At 38.5% G+C, this 23,034-nt stretch overlaps 1 protein-coding gene across 1 annotated transcript in view; it reads right to left on the minus strand.

The window, feature by feature from the left end:
* The window catches only part of CPA6 (carboxypeptidase A6), a 245,844-nt gene that overhangs the window by 74,523 nt on the left and 148,287 nt on the right, over positions 1 to 23,034 (minus strand). Inside the window, exon 3 of the mRNA XM_028533997.2 lies at positions 578 to 702. Coding sequence (XP_028389798.1) covers positions 578 to 702 — 125 coding nt within the window. The remainder of the gene's footprint in view (positions 1 to 577; positions 703 to 23,034) is intronic.

Genomic DNA, 23,034 nt, shown 5'->3' on the forward strand with positions numbered 1-23,034 from the left:
CCTTGCTTACATCCTCGACTTATGCAGTGCCACTCTCAGGAAAAAGTCTGAGTTCCTAACCCTGTACATCAGTCTTCCCACAAGCTGGCCTACCCCACTTCTCCAGCATTTTTTCTTTCTATTCTTTGATTGGCACTTTGTGCACTAATAACACTGAACTACATCAGTTTCCTGCATACACACTATGCTGCTCTTCCCTTTGCTGGCATTGTTCCTTCTGTGTGCAGGGTTCTGACTCTCATCCTCGGCCTAAGTAAACAACTCTTGCAGAAAACTTCCTCTGTCCCTGCCTTCCCACCCACCTTCTAGACACCATTAGGCTGCTGTCCTTTCCTCCCCTAGGAAAAACCTTCTGTGCTTATACTTACCACTTGGTGATGATGGTGAGATAATATGCCCCTTTCCCTGTTACATTAATAAGCTCAAAGGTAAATATAATTGCTATATGCATGTTGGATTTCCCAATTCAATAAACAGTACCTGAAACATTGTCATTAGCACTCAATAGGTAACCTAAATATAGTTACTGTTCAGTTCAACTTAGTACAAATAAATTAAGCAATGAAAAAATGCTTACTTGTATGGGATGTTGGCTTCCTGTAAGAAGTCTAACAGAGCTCGGGAACCATTTTGGGGAATATGGACATCAGTAACTGTCCCCTCTGAGACATAGGAGATGCTGCTGGGCTGCCACAGGTCCACCTGTAGTGCAGGAACCAACCTGTAATTCACATTCAGTGTAGGTGGGGAAAGATCCATGCCACAATGTCAAACACGTTATCTCGTTTGCATTCAGTAACATAAGCACATTATGGAATTAGACTCAATGCTTGCTTCATTAGGGTAAAATTATTTGCTTTTGAATTTGTTCTCCAAATTACATCATATCCATATAAAATTTGATCATAATTTGTAATAGTTTAAAGGCCAATTTATGAAAGCTACAAGGTAAAAATGAGATAACATAGTTCTAAGTATTATTTTGATAATTTACAATTACTAACTGCACAAATATTTGAATAATAATGAGGAAAACACATATAGAAGTTACCCTTTATCTTACTATACAAGCAAATTGTGGCAGTTTGACAACATCTGGTAACTTTAAATGGAACACTCTCCAGGTACCTCCTCCTTCCCCAACACATGCCTTTCACCAGTTCCTACCAGGTGTTCACATGTCCATAGAAACATCCCTCAGGGAGGACTTGTCAGGTAGTTCTCCTTGTTATGGTTCTTAGAACACCTTGTGCTTTCATTGTGTAACTTCCTCTTACCAGAATGTAAGCTCCATGAGGGCAAAGAATTTGTCCACATGGTTACCACCCTATTCCAAGTGCCTAGTATCATGCTTTGTGCATATCAGCAACTCAGTTGTTATCTGTTGCATGTGCATGTCCCCACTTAACAATTCACTGTGTATTTACCATATGTTCACTGTATAGCAGAAAAGCAGGAGCCATGTCTATTTGGCTTACTGTAGTGTCCCCTATGTTTTGTCTAGTGCTCTGCACCTGGTAGGAGCTCCACAGTTATTGAAAGAGTGACTGTATGCAAACAATATCTCCACTAAAGGGCTAATATTCAAAATATATAAAGAACTAACACAACTCCACAACAACAAAGGTAAATGCAAATCAAAACTGCAAAACTGCAATAAAATACAACCTCACACCTGTCAGAATAACTATTATCAATTAAGACAAGAAAGAAGTGTTGGAGAGGATGGGAAGAAAAGGGAACCCTGGATACTGCTAGTGGGAATGTAAATTGGTGCAGCCACTATGGAGGTTCCTCAAAAAGTTAAATTCTTAACTTTTGTTAAGAGCTACCACGTGACCCAGCAATCCCTCTTCTGAGTATCAACTTGAAAAATTTGAAAACATTTATTCATAAAGATATATGTACTCCTCTGTTCATTGCATCATTATTTCCAACAGTCAAGACATGGAAACAACCTAAGTGTCCTTTGACAGATGATTAAAGAAGATGTGGTACGTGTATACAATGGAACACCACTCAGCCATAAAAAAGATGAAATATTGTGTTTTGTGATGACATGAATATATCTTGAGAGCACCATGCTAAGCAAAATAAATCAGATGGAAAAGGACAAGAAATGTATGATTTCATTCATGCATGGGATATAAAACAAAAAGCAGCAAATGAACAAACAAAGCAAACTCATAGACACAGACAACAGGATGGTGGTTACCAGAGGGCAAGGTGGGTGGCAGAGGGGAGAGGATGAAGAAGGCAAAGGGGGTAAAATATATGGTGACAAAAGGAGACTAGACTTTGGGTGGTGAACACATAATGCTATACCCAGATGATGTGCTATAAAATGTATAATGTGAACTCACATAATGTTATTAAGCAATGTTACATAAATAAATTTAATTGACAACAACAATAACAACAAAAGAATGAATGAATGAATGACTGCACTCAGCTGGGAGGAAGAGAAGCTTTATCTTCTGCATAAGCCTGGAACTACACTCAATTTAGTGCAATTTGTACAGTCATGTCTGTCTTCTCTCTGCTTTGGGACTCCTTTTTCCTACATTTCCAGCCTTGGCTTGTTGCTAAGCTTTTATCAGATAAGGTCGAGTTTATCTTCACTTAGGTGTCAGTGTCTGCATTCAGTTAGGAACTCTGTAAGACTAAAAATACTTTGTGACTCAAGGAAAAATACACCTTTAGTGATATAATTTAATCTGGAACAGGGTAGAGAATCCTTTATTTTGGGGACAAAGAGTCTACCTATTTTCTTTCAAGAAGCTGACTCTTCTGGTAACTGGCAAAGGCAAATCTGACTCAGCAAACATCCTAGCCCAACAATAATAGAAAACAGAATTGTGGGGCTGGTAGGGATGCTGAGAGATCATTTGATCCATCTGTCAGCCCTTGGGCAAGGATACATCTAGGATTCAAACAAACTGTTCCCAATAGATACAACTAAGCCACATCTTTTTAGTCTCCAAAATAGGAGAGTTGGCAACATATTAATTTAACTCATATACACATCTAACGAGATAGCAGACATTTGTCTTAATCTCTTACATTGCACCCCAATTTCATTTTTTTCTTGTTCCATTCATCAGCTGGTTTCTCGCCTTTAAGACATAAAGGATGTTGGTATCTCATTTTTCTTTATATGTCAGATTTTCTAATCCTTTAATGATCTTTGGGAATTACCAGACTTTCTTTTTTCTGATTGTGTTGTTTTCTATTCTTATATCACTAATTAAAAAACTTTGATTACAGTTGACATTCAATATATTAGTTTTAGGTATACAACACAGTGACTAGGCATTTACATAACTTAGGAAGTGGTCATTCCAATAAGTCTAGTACCCATGTGACACCACACATAGTTATTACAAAATTATTGACTATATTCCTTATGCTGTACTTTGTATCTCTGTGACTGCTTTTCTAACTGACTATTTGAACGTCTTAATCCCTTCCCCTTTTCACCCCACAACCCCCCTCCCAGCTGACAACTATCAGTTTATTCTACAGATATCTTTTTGATATTAAGGTTTACTACCATACCTTAATGACACTGGAGATGAGAAAATAGTGCTATACTCATAGGATAAAGAGCTACAGGAACGTAAAAGGATGTGAATAACGATTCTGAAGATGAGTGTGTAAGTGTTATTTTCTGGAGTACGTGCTAAAATAAGAATCCTCATCCCACGGAAGAGAGTGGCTTCCGGGTAGGAAAGTTCCCGGAAGCAGTGCGCCCTCCAGCATGACCCAGGGATGCCCCCTAGCAAACTAACCTGTAGTCAGAAAGCAGCTGATCTAAAGGAAACCAACTAAAAGGAATCTTCAAAATCAGGCATCATATTTTGTGATATTAGGAAAGTGAATTCTCGTATTAGGAAAGTAAATGAAAATGAATCATTACCTTTTCCCCAGTAATATTTGGCAAAGGCTGTTTGGATAAGTGATGTGGATATTTCGGTCTGGGTGGCAGGCATGTGCCTATATCTTGGTATGGGGTAGAAGAATAGTCATGTGAGATTTGTAATGTTTCACCTGCCTTAACAGATGCTTCTAATCTTTTCAATAACACCTTAAGATAGCAGCTAATTTTAGATTTCTGAATGAGAAGACTCAGGGTCATAAAGGTCAAGTCTTTTCCCTATGGATGATCAGCTATAAAACAGTGACACCGGGTATGCCTAACTCAGGTATCCATAATTAGCTGACTGGGTAAGTGTCTCAGGATCTTCAGATAATATCTCAGAATAAGCCACATTCAATGTCCTGACTTGGTGTTTGAGGGGTCTAGGTGATGGGTTTCATACCCTGCTCTTTTCTGTCAGGGGTTATTTGTCCTATAAATTAATATGCAGGTATTTTAAAGTTCCAATCAGTCCACTGTGGGCAGGTTACCCTCAGTCATTTCCATATGGCCATATCACAATTGGATGGAGTGATAAACAGTTGCTAAACTGCAAAACTGGGTGACCCTGGATTATGATGACAACAAAGTGTTGCCAACCTTGTCAGGATAGTCTAAGGCTGTTTGCCAACCATCGCTGGCTATGCAGCAAACAGCCATTTAAATCCAAGGAAAGGATGCTCCTTTGTACCACCTTCCAGCCTTGGCATCAGATGGTTGTTCCCATGAGTTCCTTTCCTACGATTACCTGTCAAATATGGTCAGACCTATTTAAGAGGTGGAGGCAGTTCAGCGTAAAGGTCAAGAGTATGGATTTTGGAACCCAATGACCCTGAGCTGGAATGCTAGCTCTGGCAGCATTGGCTGTGTGATTTTGGGTGTAGTTTTAACATTTCTGAGCCTCAGTTTCCTCACCAGTCCTGTGAATATAATTGAAAAAGCTACCTACAGCCTTTTCTATAGGATTAACTGGAATAATAGAAGTAAAACACATAGCAGAGAGTCTGCCACACAGTGAAAGCCACATATTATTTGTTCTTCTTATTTTTATTATTTTTAGAAAGCATAAAAAAAGAAAAGCTGGAAGCAGTAAAGATAAAGTTATACTTTACATGTTTTGCTAAGATGAAGAATACAGTGAGACTGTCCTCTTGTTCAGTGACATTAAAACCTATAACTGGCATTAAGGAGGATGGTAAAACAATAAATAAACCACAAATATGAAGAGAGCTGGACTGTGTTCTAGCCCAAAGGCTGGTAGCTACATTTGAAGCCACTCTAATGTAGCGGTTAACTCCCTGAACTCTGAAGTCTGAGTCCCTGGGATTAAATTCAGGGTCCCCCAGTTAGCATCCATGTGATGTGGGGCAAGTTCCTTAACCATTCTGGGCCTCATTTTCTTCATCTGTTAAATGAAGATGATAATTCTTGGTTAATTAGTATTTGCTAGTCTTAGTGGTTGTTGGTATGTTATTATTATTATTATAGGATTATGGAGATTATAGAAAATGCAGTGACTAAGAACAGGAATTCTAGAACCAGACAGGCTGACTCTGAATCCCAGCTCTGTTACTTATTAGCTCTGTGACTTTGGACAATTTACTTTAGCTCTCTGCACATTAGTTTCCTCACTTATAAAGTGGGGTTATGAACACTTTATTTTTCATGGATTTGTTAGACTTAAGTAAACTAATACATATACAGTGCCTAAATCAGTACCTGGTGACTAGGAGACATTCATTAAATAAATAATTCAAAATTCAAAAATAATTTTTTGCAATATAAAAACAACCATAATACAGTGTGGCTCTAATTTCATGGCTCCTCTTGTTCTTGTCCTATGCCCACTTATTGGCCTGGTGCAGCCTCCACGAAGCACCCACCTGTCTTTTAGGCCCAAGGCTGATTATACACCTTGTTCGGGGGTCACTGGAATGTGATCAGTGTCCTCCAGCAGCTTCAGGGTGAGTCCCATATGTGGATATGGAAATACACGTGAGGTGTTCTTTCAACTTGGTAACAGATGGCCTGCCTCCCAGCTGCCCAAAGTAACACAGAAGCACAGGATAGAATGGCCTTGCTCTATATTTCCTCTTATTTTTTATTGGTTTAGAAAAGTCTTAGCAAGTTTTCTGAGCAAGAAAATTTGATATTAAGTTTGTTGTCAACTAGTGCTTGATTACATTTACACAATCATATTAATTCATATATTAGCACACACAAAATTTTAGTATACTGAAAAGTGTCCTTTTGTGTTCACCCTTAAAATTGTCTTTTTTGGCCTGGGCCCATATAAACTTCTTGAATCGTCTTTCAGAATCTGTGTCTATCAACTGTGCGGAGGCCTCTCTGACCACCAGGTTTAGGTCAAACACCTTTGTTATCTCTTTTCATAGAACCTTAGTTATACCTTACTTGTATCATTAATTGTTTTATTACTTTCCTCAGGCTCCCATAACAAATGGCAACAAATGAGATGGTTTGAATTCAGAGCTTTTGTTTGTTTGTTTGTTTGTTTGTTTGCTTGAAATTCTGTAGGCCAGAAGTCCAAAATTCAGGAGTCAGCAGGGCCGTACTCCCTCTGAAGGCTCTAAAGGAGGATCCCTCCTGGTTCTTCCATCTTCTAGTTGCTTTAGGTACTCCTTGGCTTGTGGCCACTTTACTCCAGTCTCTGCATTCATCTTTAAATGATCTTCTGTTTATTGTGTCTTTTCTTCTGTCTCTTCCAAGGATACTTGTCACTGGGTTTAGGGTGCATCTGGGTAATCCAGGATGATCTTGAGTTAAAAATCCTTAAGTACCTCTGAAAAGACTTTTTCCAAATTACGTCTCATTCATAGGTTCCAAGGGTTAGGGAATGGACATATACCTTTCTGGAGGCCACCATTAAACAAACTCACTAGTATTGTCATATTAATGTCTGTTTTCCCAATTATCTCCACCAGAGTAGAAACTGGATTTCCCCACCCTGCCTTCATCATTATATCCCCAGTTCTTAGAACAAAGCCTGGAATACAATAGGCACTAAATATTTTGTAGAAAGAATAAATGAAGCCATGCATTTAGTTTTTTCCTCTGTCTTTAAATATATATTCTCTTTAAGATTGCTCCAAAGCATTTTTATTTTCCTAATTCTAGTTCTTCTTACCAAGAAATTGATAAAGTGGCTACTTAAATTTTGTCTACTCACCTGATTCTCAACTCACAAGTCCTTCGTTTTGAATTTTTATTACATTTAAGTGTAATCTTAGAATATGCTGCTTCTCAGGTCACAGTACTAAATCCTTGTGGTTTGATGCCCACAGTGGTCAATTCAGCTATGCAGTTAAATGCTTGTTTTTCACTGTATCATTTGTTTTTTCTCTACTTCTCATGACTTGCCAACATTTAAAATATCCATGGGCTGCTAGAAGGGAGACTTGGCCAGAGAACATGGTCTCTTATAAACCAAAGGCATTTGGTAGGCTGTTAAATTCCCAAGCCTAATTCTACCTAACCCTGTCTTGTCTTTCCAAGCCCTGAGCATTTTTTAAGTTATCACTTCCCTAAAGCACAGCCCCAATAAAGCCAATAAAAGGCCCCAGGAATTTAGGCAATTAAATTTCTTGTGTTTCACCATTAAAGAAAGATGAAAAATACATTAACTAACAACTAATTAGGGATTAAAATAAATGAACTAACAACGAATTAGGGATAAAAATAATTAAAAATTTGTGGAGGCTCCATATTGGAATAAAATTAAATCGGTCCAAAAGAAAGCACTGCTTATAAATGTTAATAAAACAGCAATTAATACTATAGCTTGAGTGCTAGTCATCATGTAAGGGGAGGGTCTGGCTAGATCACTGGAGGGTGGGGAGAAATCCCGAGGCAAAAAAAAAACGTCTGCTCTTCTTGAGATGGGAGGGTCCTTAGGAAGGAGTTAGCAAAGCAACCGAACAGAGAGCAGTGTGACACAACTGGAAGCAGCTTGCATAGAGTGTTAGCAAGGCTGAAAAGACCACAGCACATGTGTAACAAGGTGATGCCCCAGTGGAGCAGAGACATGGTGCCCCTGTGAGGCTAAAAATCCCTCCTACCCATTTATGGATCATGGCAGTGGGAAGCCGAGACACAGTGCAGGCTGATGTACGTGGTGGACATTGGCCCAAATTGGCTGGGAATTTGGCCAATTCTACCTCATGTGGGACTTTAAAAAGAGAGTGTGTGGAAGCTTGCTCTCTTTCCTTTCCCTCACAAGCCCAGTCAGGGGTTGGAGGCCAGAGCATTCCTGGGCTGGTGGGCCCTGGAGAATGTGTGGTCTGACAAGCTCTGTGCCCCTCCACAAATGCAAGAAGCAGTGGGTGGTGGAGGAAAAGGGCAGTATGCTGTGAGTAGGTTGCTGGCCTCCTTGACTCCAAAAGATGCCTGGAGCCAAACTGTGACTGGGAACCTGCTAAGTTACCTGTATTTCCCAAAGGACTGTATTTTTTTTTTAATAGGTGAAGGGATTTCAGGTGCATCCTTGAGCTAAGCTGACAAGAGGGGGAGGGGTTATTTGCCTTTGGGTGTTTTAAAGGAAATAAGCTTTGAGGTAGAAGCCCATTGTTCTTCCAAAATTGTGTAGCCTTTAAATAAACAACCCCTTTCCTTTTTCATCAGACCTCTATCTCTGGAGTTTATTGGCAGTGGGCAGCAGAACCCCATGTGGCTATATGGTAACAATCAGAAAAACATTATTTCTACAACATGAGGAAAAGGTGGGAAGCCCTGGAAAACCTTTGTTTTAGTGTCCAAGTTGTTCCTCTAATTCTCTTTAAGGCTAATTGCTGATTGTAATAATTGGATAGCCAGTCTCATTTATCAAAACAAAGCATGCATATTGGAAAAGGGGAAAAATTCTTAACATTTCCCCGAACTATTAATTGGTTCATTCACCAACTTGGAAAGACTGTTGAAGGCTATCAGTCAAAGGCTCAGAGCATAGGGGTAGTCAGAAAAAGTTTGGCTTATTGTATCAGTGCAACAAGGAGTAATCTCAGCATGAGGGTGTTAGAAAGAACCTCTGGGGCTCAGGTTCATGTTAGATGATTTTGTGAAGGGGATAAGGTAGTGGTATTTTTTTTCTAGATTAAATGCTATCCAAAAGAGAGGTAATTCTATCATTGGATAGCTTAATAATTTTATCTAGAAAGTGGGGGAAATAATGTGGGGCTAAAGCTGCAATTGATAAAGAAGTCATAGTCACTTGTATTAGCCAAAAAGGGGATGTTTGGTCATTCTTCTGTCTGGACAATGTTATTTTTTGGTCTGTTTAGTCATGATCACCCTGGTCTTGTTTTTTTTTTTTTAATTTTTTAAATCTTATTTCATGGTGGACACAGAGTGGTCTTGTCTGAAGTTGGTGTTCTATAAAATGATTTATATTCACTAGGAGAACACCAAGTCTAGCTGTTGGTATGTCAGGTCTGGATGGCCAGGAGCTGCTTTTCTACTTTTCAGGATAATCACCATTCTACCTAGGTTCTGTGATAACTAACAATATGCCAAGTGAGGTCTGGGAACTCTCAGCATTACCAGGCCAGGGTGACTTGGAGGTGATTTGGGGACTAGGGAGTTTGGGGTTATAGGATGGGGGATGTAGAGTTGTGCTGGTCCACCCAGGAGAAATTAGGGAGTCCATCATACCCACCTTTGACACCTTGCATCTTTCTATACCACCTACTATTTCATGTATCACTATCTTTTTCATGTAAAAGAGTCAATACTACCTTATTTCCTGCCTTCAAGGTGACTCCTATAGTAGAGGAGTTGAAACTTAGTAGACATACAGGAAATTTATTAGATTAGAGGAGTAATATTTCACTATATTTTGCCAGCTTAAAGTAATTCTATACCTGAGAATCGAGTTGGCACTTTTAGCCTTTAGCTTTACAGAATGGATAGAAATTATGAGAAATCACCTGGTGTATCACCTGGGTATTCATTAATAAGTATATTTGAAACCAAGAGCTCCCAGGCTGCATGCCATAAAGTAATAAAGATTTCTCTCCATCCTCTTTTGATGATTTATGGTTTTAACATTGAGGACTTCTCCATGATACCTGCTTGTTACATTTAGAAGTATTCCATTTGGTGTTTGAATGACAGTATGAAAGTGCATTTACATTTTAAAAACCTGGTTCTTTTCTGAGACTTAATACTCACTGAAAAGCACTTCAGATTTTGTTGTGCATTTCCTTTTCAGATTCTGGCTCAAGAACTCTACTATGTATTATCCAAAGAAATCAAACAAAACATCTTTGGTTTACTGAAAAAAATCCCCAACTTAGGAAGAAAAAGAAATGGCTTCTTCCTGGTTCTACCTAAATTTCAACATGTCACATTTCAGAGCCTTAATTTTTTCAATTAAAAATTAAGTTGTTAAACTACATGACTTCCAAGTACCTCTTAAACCACAATTCTGCCAAATTCAATGTGTTTCTGAGTATAATAGCTTACATTTCCCTAGAAAAAGCTTTCTCAAATTTACCCATATTTTCTCCTTATTCTGAAAGTCAGGAAAAAATTATTCTCTCAGAAATTTAGCACTAGAATCCTCTTTCATGGACTTATAGACCAGTATTGAAAAATAATATAAAGCAAGAAAACTACTCAATTTTTTAGAAGTTATTTTCAACCCCTTTGCTGAAAGCATTTCCCAAAGTGGCTAAGGAGAGGAAATGGAAATCAGCATATTATCTTCTTCAACATTAATTGCCACCTGTATGGTAAAGACCAGTGAAGGATCCTCCAAGTGGAGGGCTGAATGATTGAGCAACTGGATCATCAACCTTAGAACAATCCGGAGGATCTGGAGGTTGTTCTGTCCCTCAGTTATTTGTAAGAACAGGCTGATTTCCAAAAGACCAAGCTATGGTAACTATCCCACATCCATTCATTTTTTTCTGAGCAGCTACTGAGACTCAGCCACTGAACTACAGGCTGAGGACACAATGATGAGTAAGACACAGCTCTCCTCTGAAGGACTAAGCAGACATTACATGCTTAGTCTACAGAGAGAAGACATATGAGGACTATTCTATTACATTTGGGGAGGAAGTTTGGGGCATCTTCCCAGGAGAGGTGTTACCTGTGCACAATACTGAATGATGAGTAGTAGTTAACCTGGCAAAACTGAAGGCAAGTGGAATAAGAGGCATCATTTAGAGGCTTCCATGCAAGGTGGGTTGGATCAGGGATAGGCGAGTGAAAAGAGAGTGACGATGTTGAAGTTTACCTGAGCCCTGTGATCCTGGAACTTGGTGAAAGTATACTGCTCCTCTGTGTTCTAGCAATGGCTTACTGCAAGGGATCACCCTCTGCATAATGACATAAGAGGGGCCCATGGATTCCACCCTTCTTTATCTAGGACAAGCCCAGACATAATTCCTCAGATTCCTGTTCTTTGCCTCATAAATAATTAGCTAAACTGTTTTTCCCTACTGAACAATCTGGACAAAATGCCTGTTGCCTTGACTTGACTAGGTGTTAGTTAAGATTCTTTCTTTCTGCCAGGCCCCTTGACTTTTACCCATGCTCAGCCTGAGACAAAATACATCTTCTTCTGAGCATCAACTGACCTCATGATGAACATCCTCTGATCTACTGTCTGTTCATCCCAGTTCCCCCTTCCTATTTCTTTCTAGTCTTGTTCACTCTTCTCCATACAACAAAGCCCTTTTGAGACTTAGATATCTTCAGATCGGTTTGTTCTCCCTATGACAATAGTCTCTCTTTTCCTTCACTTGCAATAATTCTTTTCAATAAAGCCTCTGCTTACCTAAATCAGATATGTTTTTTATTTGATGGTACTATATAAAAGCATGCTCTAGGTTTATTTGGAGAATGAAAGCACAGAAGTTCTTTTAACCAACTTCCATGTAATAGATCCTGATTTAACTAATAATGATCTTCTATATTGACAGGACTTCCTGTTATAAGATGTGAAATGAATATATTGCCATCCCACCACTCCTGCATAATCACCTCCAAAATAACAAGGAGAACCTAACAGACATTAACTTTATCTTTGATGAAACTAGCTGTATACCCAAGCAATAAAATGTGAATATTGAAAGCAAATAGAGAATAGTAAATTACTTAACTGATCAGAAAAATTTCAGATTTAACCAGCCAGGGATGAGGTATGGGATATCAATGAAAAGCAAGTTCATGAGCTCCACAGAAGCCTGGACAGGCTCAGGTATCGGTATTACTGTGGAATATGGAAGGTGGGAATGAAGGAAGGTGATAAAAAAACAGAGACCTTTGAAAATCTGAAAAATGGCTCTAAATTCTCAATGCACAAATATCACTCTCAGGTAATGGGTCCTTGCATATCCCCCAGAGAAATACTGGGTTGGCCAAAAAGTCCATTTAGTTTTTTCTGTAAAATAAAAGACACATTATTTCATTTTCACCAATAACTTTATTGATTTGGATAGTTTGAGTATGTCAGCTATTTCCCACATGGTATAGCATTCATTGTTCTTAATTAATGTCTTGATTTGATTGCTGTCAGCTTCAAGTGGACTACTCAACTATGGAGCATCGTCCAGTGAGAAATCTCCAGCATGAAACTTTGTACCACTTTTGCCACATTTGATCAGTCACAGCACCTTCTCCATACACTGCACAAACATTTTTTTTTTTTTACATTTCAGTTGTGTTTTTACCTTACCTGAAATAATAAAGCATAATATGCCAAAAAGTGTTGTGTATTTTCTTCTATCTTCAATATTAAAATGGCTACACAAAAATTCACCAATTTTGATAAGTTTTTTAAAAATGGACGCTGATATGACAGCTATCACAATACAATCAAACAAAATTGTTTTGAATGAAGTTAAAATCAACTGAGTGCTACTAGAGCCATCTTACAGAAAAAAAAAATGAACTTTTTGGCCAACCCAGTATGTTTTCTGGAGAAATTGAAACAGAGAGGCTTTGAAGTGGTGATACAGGGCATAGAAGAAACTGGGGTTGGATGGAAAATGAGTAAATTAAGTGAAAATCTACATACCACCTGGCTGCTTTTGGTTGTCAAGGAACATGTATAAAGGACACATGGACAAAGCCAAAGGGGGTTACGATTGAGGGTGGGAGGTGTGGATGGGTTGGGCAAAGGAAAGTGGTGGTGGGGAAGTGGAGACAACTGTATATGAATGACAACAAAAAATGTAAAAAAAAGTATATTGATAAAATGTTCAATTTAACAGAAACACATAAGTACTACTAATGTGAATGTACCCAAAATACACAGGATAAATTGAGAATATCATAAGGATTATAAATTATAAATCCTCGGTTATTTCTCAGTAACAGAAAGATCATACTTCCTTCTCAAGCACACACAGAATTTCTTGAAAATTGACTCAATATCAAGATACAAAACAAGTCTCAACAAATGTCAGAAAATGTATGTCAATCAAATATTCTGTGATTATAGCATAATTAAATTTAGAAACCAACTTCCAGGCAAGATGAAGGCATAGGTACATCCTGTGCCTCCTCACACAACCAAAAGAAGGACAACAACAATTTAAAAACAAAAGAAAAAACCCAACCAGAACTGACAGAAAATTGAACTGTATGAAACTGACAACCAAGGAGTTAAAGAAGACACACTCATCCAGACCGGTAGGAGGGGTGGAGCCAGACAGCCGGGCAGAGAGGACTCACCACAAGGTGGCAACTGGTGGACCCAGTGAGGTGGCAGATTGTGGAGTGGGGTGCACAAGGCTGCAGCTGGATGGCAAGGCAGCAGTGGGTGGACCCAGCCAGGTGGCGGATTGTGGACTAGGCAGTCCCACATCTGTGCACAGATAAACTGGGAGGAACAACTGGGGTGCAAGACAGATAGTGCAACCTAAGGCCCTAGGGAGGGGAAACAAAGCCTCAAACCACTGATTGAAAACACCTGTGGGGGTTGAGGCAGCGGAAGAAACTCCCAGCCTCACAAGGGAGTTCATGGGAGAGACCCACAGGGTCCTAGATTGTACACAAATCCACTCACACAGGAATCAGCACCAGAATGGCCCAATTTGCTTGTGGGAAGCGGGAAAAGAGACTGAAATCTGGCAGAGAACGGAGCAAGTGCTATTGTTCCCTCTTGAACCCCTGCCCCACATACAGTGTCACAATGCAGTGACATGGGTTGCCCCACCCTGGTGAACACCTAAGGCTCTGCCCCTTACTATGTAACAGGAGTATTAGGACCCCCCCAAAAATGGCCCAAATGAAAGAACAGATCAAAGCTCCAGAAAAAATATGACAAAGTGATGAAGAGATAGCCAACCTATCAGATGCACAGTTCAAAACACTGGTAATCAGGATGCTCACAGAATTGGTTGAATTTGGTCACAAATTAGATGAAAAACTGAAGACTATGCTAAGTGAAATAAAGGAAAATCTACAGGGAACCAATAGTGATGGGAAGGAAAGCGGGGCTCTAATCAATGGTGTGGACCAGAGGAAGAAAGAAACATTCAACCAGAAAAGAATGAAGAAACAGGAATTCAAAAAAAATGAGGAGAGGCTTAGGAACCTCCAGGACATCATTAAACGTTCCAACATCCGAATTATAGGGGTACCAGAAGGAGAAGAGGAAGAGCAACCAGTGGAAAACTTATTTGAACAAATAATAAAGGAGAACTTCCCCATTTTGGCAAAGAAAATAGACTTCCAGGGAGTTCAGAGAGTCCCAAAGAAGTTGGACCCAAGGAGGAACACACCAAGGTATATCATAACTACATTACCCAAGATTAAAATGAAGGAGAGAATCCTAGAAGCAGCAAGATAAAAGGAGACAGTTACCTACAAAGGAGCTCCCATCAGAGTGTCAGCTGATTTCTCAAAAGAGACCTTACAGGCAAGAAGGGGCTGGAAGGAAGTATTCCAAGTCATGAAAGGCAAGGACCTACATCCAAGATTGCTTTATCCAGCAAAGTTTTCATTTAGAATGGAAGAGCAGATAAAGTGCTTCTCAGATAAGGTCAAGTTAAAGGAGTTCATCATCACCAAGCCCTTATTATATGAAATGTTAAAGGGATTTATCTAAGAAAAAGAAGATAAAAAATATGAAAAATGTTTTCATATTGTCACAGTAAAATGACAGCAAACTCACAATTATTAACAACCACACCTAAAACAAAAACAAAAACAAAAACAAAAACAAACTAAGCAATCAACCAGAACAGGAATAGAACCACAGAAATGGAGATCACATGGAGGGTTATCAACAAGGGAGTAGTAGCAGAGAGAGAGAAAAAGGTACAGAGAGTAAGTAGCATAAATGGTAGCTAGAAGAGAGACAGGGGGAGGTTAAGAATAGTATAGGAAATGTAGAAGCCAAAGAACTTATGTGTATGACCCATGAACATGAACTAAAGCAGGGGAATGTGGGTGGGAGGCGGTGTGCAGGGCAGAGGAGAGTGAAGGGGGGGAAATGGGAAAACTGTAATAGCATAATCAATAAAATATATTAAAAAATAAAAAATAATAATTTAGAAATCAGTGACAGAACCTATATACATTTAGAAATTTAAAAATGCACTTTAAATAACTTCTGGATTACAAAAGACACAGGGGAAATTAGAACCAAATCAAAACTAAATACAAACTTTCTAAGAGAGAAATTTATGACCTTGAACACTCAAGCTACAAGAGGATACAGAAATTGATGAGTCATATATCTAAATCAAGAAGTTAGAAAAAGAATAGTATAACCTACAAAAAAGTAGAATATAGGGCATAATACAGCTAAAAGATAAATTGAAATGAAAAACAAATGTAATCGTGAGGATCAACAAAACACAAAAGTTGGTCTTTGAAACATTTAAAATGGGAAAAGTGTTAGCAAATGTGCATAAGAACAAAGGAAGGAAGACTCAATCAATATTAGCAATGGGAACGGTGTAACCCAGATTTATCAAATTAACAAAAAGTGGATACTATAAATGATCTTAAGCCAATACATCTGAAAACAAAAATGGAAGAAAATTCATAGGAAAATATAATTCACCAAAATATAATTTAAAATCATCTTAAGAATAAATAAAAAATCTGAATGGGTCATTATCAACAAACACACTGAATTGGTAGTTAAATACCTGCATCCTTCCCAGCGGCGGTGTGCCCCCAGCCTCATAAAACAAGACGACACAGCAGCAGGCTCAGGGGAGCTCTGACACATACACAATGCACAATCTCAATCTTACTTCAACTCTTCCAAACTTTACAGAAAAAAGAAATGCTTCTAAAATAATTTCATGAGGCTACTATAAATTTTGATAAGAAAAACCAGGCAAGGATAGCATGAGGAAAGTAATTATAAGCCAATCTTACTTATAAACACAGGCGCCAATCTTAAAAATGTATTTTAGTAAGCCAAATATAAAAATACTAAAATTATGACTGTATGCAGTTGTAGTTTAACATTAAAAACCCATGAATGGATTTTGTCATATTAATAGTAATGTATTAAAGAAAATAAACAATATGATCATATCAGTGTACTCAGAAAAGTAACTTCTAAAATTTTATGTCAATTTAATTGTAAAATATCTGTAGAAATTAGTATTAAAAAGTATATTCCCTTAATCTAGTAAAAGGTATATACCAAACACCTGCAAACATTTATATGCAGCGCTAGTGTTCAAAGAATTCATTTTAAAGTCAGATACAAAGTAAAAGTGCTCTAACACCAATTCCATAGACTCATACTAAGGGTCATACCAAAGCAAAAAAAATAATTAAAAGTTTAGTGGCATCAGGGATATATCAATATAAATATGAAGGTCTGTCCATAAAGTAGCCAGCCATGTACTGTGAAAAATAGAGACATTTACTGAAGAAGATACAAGATACAAGAAACATTGTATGTAGGACAATGACGCCCCAGTCCCATTCAAAGTAGGCACCCTGGGACCTCACACAGTTCCCCAATTGCTATCAGTTGCCTTGTGGCATTTTCCTGAATCTCATCGACAGTCTGAAACCTCCCTCCTTTCATAGGTGATTTTTGTTTTGGGAAAAGCCAGAAGTCTCTGGGTACCAAATCTGGGCTATAGGGGGAGCTGAGTCACCTGATGTTTCACCAAAAACTTTGCATGAGATGTGATACATGAGTGGGCACATTGTTGTGATGAAGCTGCCAATCACTAGTTGCCCATAGCTGCAGCCTTCTGGATCATCTGAATAGTTCCTGTGGAGGAATGCTCAAGCCTAAAGCAAAAGTGACACAGATTTATTGCTCTGCTCACTCAGTCATTTTGAATGTGATGACCACACAGTATACATGCCCACTCAATGGTGTCTACCACCCCAACTGACTAGTACAGTGAAGTCATCATTGTTCATGCATGTGCGTTCCAGTCCACTTTCCTTGGCTGCCAGGTTACATTGATGTTGCGCAAACCATTCTCATTATATTAACAGTGGCTGGACTTTTTTTGGACAGACCTAGTATATATACATGTATCAGTGTAGCTGTGTATTCATTGGCCTTGAAATTTCTTCACAAAAATAACAGTAAATGGAAAAGCAAATTATAGAATAGTAGGAATAGGTGACATCACCAAAATGGTGACTTTAGCCTTTGTTCTCCAGCAAAGACTGGTGATTAGACACCCATGAACAAAAACAAATGTGGGGGAACTCTGGAGTACACTTAAGAAAGTTTAGCAACAAGGTGGAACAAACACCATGAGAATAAGTGCACAAAAAGAGAAAGAAGATGGCTTCGTGTTGCCAGCATCATCCCATCCCCTTGATCAGCACCAGGAAGGTACTTGACAGAAAAAGGAGTTCCCCTCACCAGGAAAGGAAGGGCTGGGGGAGTGCCCAGCTTCTCCAGTCTTTTGGGGCCCCACACTATGATCCTGCTTCAGTTTCATCTCAGCCTGACAAAGCTGAGGTGCATAGAGGTGGTACAAACAAGGAAGAAAAGCAGGGGCTACCAACTGTGGCCGTGTAGTGGAAACAATCAGGGCTCACAGTGACCTGTTCTACAGATAAACCCAGCAGCTTTTTCTGCTGGAGAAGGAACCAACTGCCAGCACAGCAGCCACACCTCCTGCAGATTTCACCAGCTTCTGCCCCACAGGGTCACATTTGTTGATAACAGCTGTCTGAGTCCCTCCCTGTCTTCCCTTCTCCCACTGGAGCTTGGGAACTGTACTGCAGTCAGCTCAGGCCTCTGTGGCTGTGTGAGTACAAGGTACCAGCTTATGACTGACCCATAATGCTGAGTATGTACTTATGGCTGCACCTCTAGCTATATGCCACTGAACTGACACCTGTCACTAGCCCCTACTGCAATGTGAACACCTTGGGAGAGATTGTGTAGCCATGGGAGAGCACGCTGACAAACAGGGTCTCTGCAGCTATTTATGGCCATGATTAAGCTCTATTTTCTGTTACTAATCTGTAGTATCATACTCACCTGTGGTTAGCCTCTCTGGCTGCACACCTGTACCTCCCAGCCCAATTCCTGTCACCAGCCTCAACTGCAGTGCACATGCCCAGAGGGAGATTGCACAGTCATGGGAAAGCATACTGATAGCCAGGGTCCCTGTAGCTGCCAGGGAGCCCAGAGTTGGCCCAGGCCCTTCTGCCTGCCCTGGCCTTCACCACTACGAGTGTGTCTGTATCCGGCCCCTGCCACTACACAGGCACATGCATCCGGCCACCACAGCCAGTGTGTGCCTCCTACCAGATCTGGCCACCACTGCTGACTACCCTGAACTTTAGCCACTGAACCTGGAGGTACTGCTAAGAACTCCAATAGCTCTTGTGGACATCTCACAGTTCTCACCAGGGACCACACAGTTGTTGATGCCGTGGACCCCAGTGGCTAGAAATGAAGAGCCATAATGCTGTCCTGCAGCTGGCGCCACCACCTGCCCTTGTACTTGGTGCCCTGCACCATTAGACTCAGGGTCACACATGCCCTAGCATACCCCCGCCTGCAAGTTAGAATCTTCCCTTACTGAAGTCAGTCCATAAAGTCTGGAAAAAGTGACTGCCTCTTCAAAGGTGCAGACACCTATGCCTACAGGGATTACAGGGAATTAGGGAAACATGACTTCACCAAAGGAAAACAGTAAAACTCCAGTAACTGGCTCTAAGGAAATGCAGATCCAGGAATTGCCCAACAAAAAATTAAAAATGATTATTCTAAAGATGCTCAGAGAACTATGAAAGAATACAAATAAATAATTTACTGATATCAAGAAAACATTAGATGAACAAAATGGGAAGTTAAAAAAATAGAAAACATAAAAAGAACATATTCCAATGACTCATGGATATGAACAATAATGTGGGGATTGCCTGAGGGAGTGGGGGGTGCTGGAGGTGGGCAAAGGGAAAATGATTGGGAGAACTGTAATACCATAATCAGTAAAATATAATTTAAAAAAGAAAAATTTTGGGGTTGATGAACACAAGGACTAAACTAAAGAATTCAATGATTTCAATAGCAGACTTGACCAAACCGAAGAATTAGTGCGCTAGAAGATAGGTCAACTGAAATTATCCAATTAGAAGAGCATAAAGAAAAAGAATGAAAAGGAATAAAGAAGGTTAAATGATTTATGGGCTACCATAAAAAGAAATAATGAACACATTACTGGCATCCCAGAAGAAGAGAGGAAGAAAGGGGAAAACATTTATTTAAAGAACAGTGGTTAAGAGATTAAACCTGGGGAGAGATTTGGACATCCAACTTCTGAGTTCATGGAACTACTAGATTACTCCATAATTTCAATCTAAAATGATCTTCTCCAAGACATGTTTAAAAACTGTCTAAAATCAAAGGCAGAGAATATTAAAAGTATCAAAGAGAAAAAAACATCTCTTAAAAAGGAACCCCATTAGGCTATACTAGTGGATCTGTAGCATAGAACTTGCTTGCAGTCAGAAGAGAATGAGATGATATATTCAAAGTGCTAAAGAAAAAAAAAGAACTGTCAACAAAGAAAACTTGACCTGGTAAACTTGTCCTTCACATAACAAGGCCAGATAAAGACTTTCCCTAATAAAAGCTGAGGGAATTCATCACTAAACCTGCCTTACAAGAAATGCTGAAAGAAATGCTTCAAGCTGAAACAAAAGGAGGCTAATTAGTAGCATGAAAACATATGAAAATATAGACTACACTGTTAACAACAACCATATAGTTATAACAATTATAACTATAGTTAACAATAACTATGGTATTGTTAACTATATTTATAAAGTTATAAATAACTATAACTTTTAGTTATAAGAAATATAAGTTCTGGGTATCTAATGCATAGACTTATAATTATAGTTAACAATACCATATTATACACTTCAAAGTTGCTAAGAGACTAGATCTTAAATGTTCTAAACACAAAAAAGAGATGGTACTTATGTGATGTGATGGAGGTATTAGGTGATGCTACAGTGGTAATCATTTTGCAATATGTAATTATGTTAAAAGAACAAATTGTATACCTTAAACTTATACAAAATTCTATGTCAGTTATCTCTCAATAAAGCTGGAAAAAAGAATAGTTGGTAGAGTATAATGAGTATGATGCAATTTGTACAAAAGCAAATATATATATATATATAATAAAATTATATTCTACATACATGCACAAATTGGGATGAATACAAAAATACATAGGAGGAAAAGACCCATAATTCAAGCCATTTGAATTCTACAAGATGTTTGATTTCTGGTAGAGAATGCTTCCCAACTCTGCCATCTACAAGAATTTTTATCCTCACCTGTTCCTTTCAAGTCTTTTATACATTCTGGTTAGAAACCTGCCTGCTCACCAGGGACAAGAGACTGGTAACTTCACAAGAAGATGGGATCAGTCTCACTAGTAATCAGGCAAATGTAAATTAAGACAGAATAATTTAATATCACAGAGACATTCAAAATTTTTAAGGCAAATACGTTTAGTATACCACTATTAAGTTATCTAAACCTAACTATTTAATAAGCATAACTGTTGGGTATTTTTTTTCCACTTGGCAATGTATCAAGAACACTTTCCAGTCAATACATACAGATCTATTCCAAAGTGTGCACACCAATAATTTGTTGATGAATTTGGGTCCTTAGAAAACAAATTCCAAAAGTGCAACTGTTGCCCTCTCTCTGAAATATCTGAAGACAGATTTCTTTGTGGCATACATTTTATATATGTTTTATATTCCTGAAACTCTTCTAACTCTTCTTTGAAGCACATAGGCTGGAATAGATGATAAATTTCTGGTACTCTGGTTTTTCCGCAGTACGTACCTGGGCACCTATTAGATGCCTAGCTTTTCATGTTAATTGACTAAGCTGGTGGTTCCACTCTGTTGGTGGAACTTTAAATCCAGGAGCCTCTGCTGTCGAATAAACCATGTACATTCACGGAAGATCATGCGAGGCTTTCCAATGTGGTATGGCCCTGGTTCTGTTTCCACCTTGCTGTTGCTGACATGCCACTCCTCCTTCCTGTACTCTGGATTGTCTCTAAGGTCCAGGAAGACCTTAATGATGATAGCTACACATCAACGTGGCCTGCTGGCCTTACAATGCTGAAGTGAACGCAATACTCTGGAGGCTTAGCCTATGATGAACAGGCTCCTTTGGTATCAACTGACAGTGCTTATACCCTTGTGTTAAATATTTCTTTGAGATCACCAGCTTAGGGATTGTGTACGACGATGTCCCCTTTTCATTTCTCTACATAAATACATGCTCCCATTAGCTGTTCTTACTCACTGGGTTGTTATTACATTGATAATTTATTGCCCTCTTTCCTATATCTAGTGGTCACCAAATATGTATCATAAAATTCATCTTTTATTGACATTTATTCTAAATTGCATGAGTGAGAAAAGATGGGCACAAGGCACAAGCACATATAGAAGTTTTTGAGGCTGAGCATGTTGAATTTAATAATTAGATATTTTAGATGTATATTTGTAAATGTAAGTGTTAGCACTCCTGGGTGCTGTTCCTAGCTAAAAAATGACTTATTCTAGGATTAGTAGAAGTTGGGCTTCATTTAGGTAAGATTTTCTTTAGATAGTAATAGAAATGATGCTTTTGTTAATCTGATTTCTAGTTAAACTGGAACAAAAAATTCAATCACGTAATTTTGCACACTCTGAATGGGACTGACAGTAAGTAACTGGTTGCCCTTACAAGCTCACCTCCATCACTCTATCCTGGAGTCAGACCATCTGTCAAAGGCAAGAAGATGCTGTAGCTGTAAGAAGGGGAAGAATAAGAAAGACTGCATACACTGACAGCCAAGTGGTTCTTTCCATAGAAGATAACTGCTAATTTTTAAAATAATTAACGTTTTTCAAATATCCAGCAGTTTAAAATCTTTAAACCACCAAAACCATTCATTTCTGAAGTGATAGTTCCATTCACATGACTCTTACACCTGGGCAATATTAGAAAGTTATATTTTTATAAGAAAAAGAAATAAAATGCATTAGAATCAGAAAGAAAAATATAAAACTATATGCATTTGTAGATGACATATTATATCTAGAAAACATGAAGACTGTAATAAAGATCTGGTAGAATAAATTAACTGAGTAAAGTTACAGAATACAAAATCAAAATGCAAAAATCAGTTGTTTTATACACTAATAACAATAAGAAAGAGAAATTAAGAAAATAATCCCATTTACAATTGTATCTAAAAGAATAAAATACGTAGAAATCAATGTAACCAAGGAGATGGAAGACCTATACACCAAAAAGTATAAGGTATTGAAGAAAGAAATTGAAGAAGACTCAAATAAGTGGAATGATATTCTATGCTCACACATTGGGAGAATCAGTTTTGTTAAAATGTCTGCACTACCCACAGCAATGTACAGATTCAGTGCGATCCCTATCAAACTTTCAATGACATTTTTTACAGAATTAGAGCAAACAACCTTAAAATTTGTATGGAAACACAAAAGATCCCAACCAGCCAAAGAAATTTTGAGATAGAAGAACAAAGCTGAGAAATCACACTTTTGGATTACAAATTATATTATAAACTAATAGTAATTAAAACAGTATGGTATTGGCATACAGAGAGACACATAGATCA

Source organism: Phyllostomus discolor, chromosome 7 (assembly GCF_004126475.2).
Source record: "Phyllostomus discolor isolate MPI-MPIP mPhyDis1 chromosome 7, mPhyDis1.pri.v3, whole genome shotgun sequence".
Lineage (NCBI taxonomy): Eukaryota > Metazoa > Chordata > Mammalia > Chiroptera > Phyllostomidae > Phyllostomus > Phyllostomus discolor.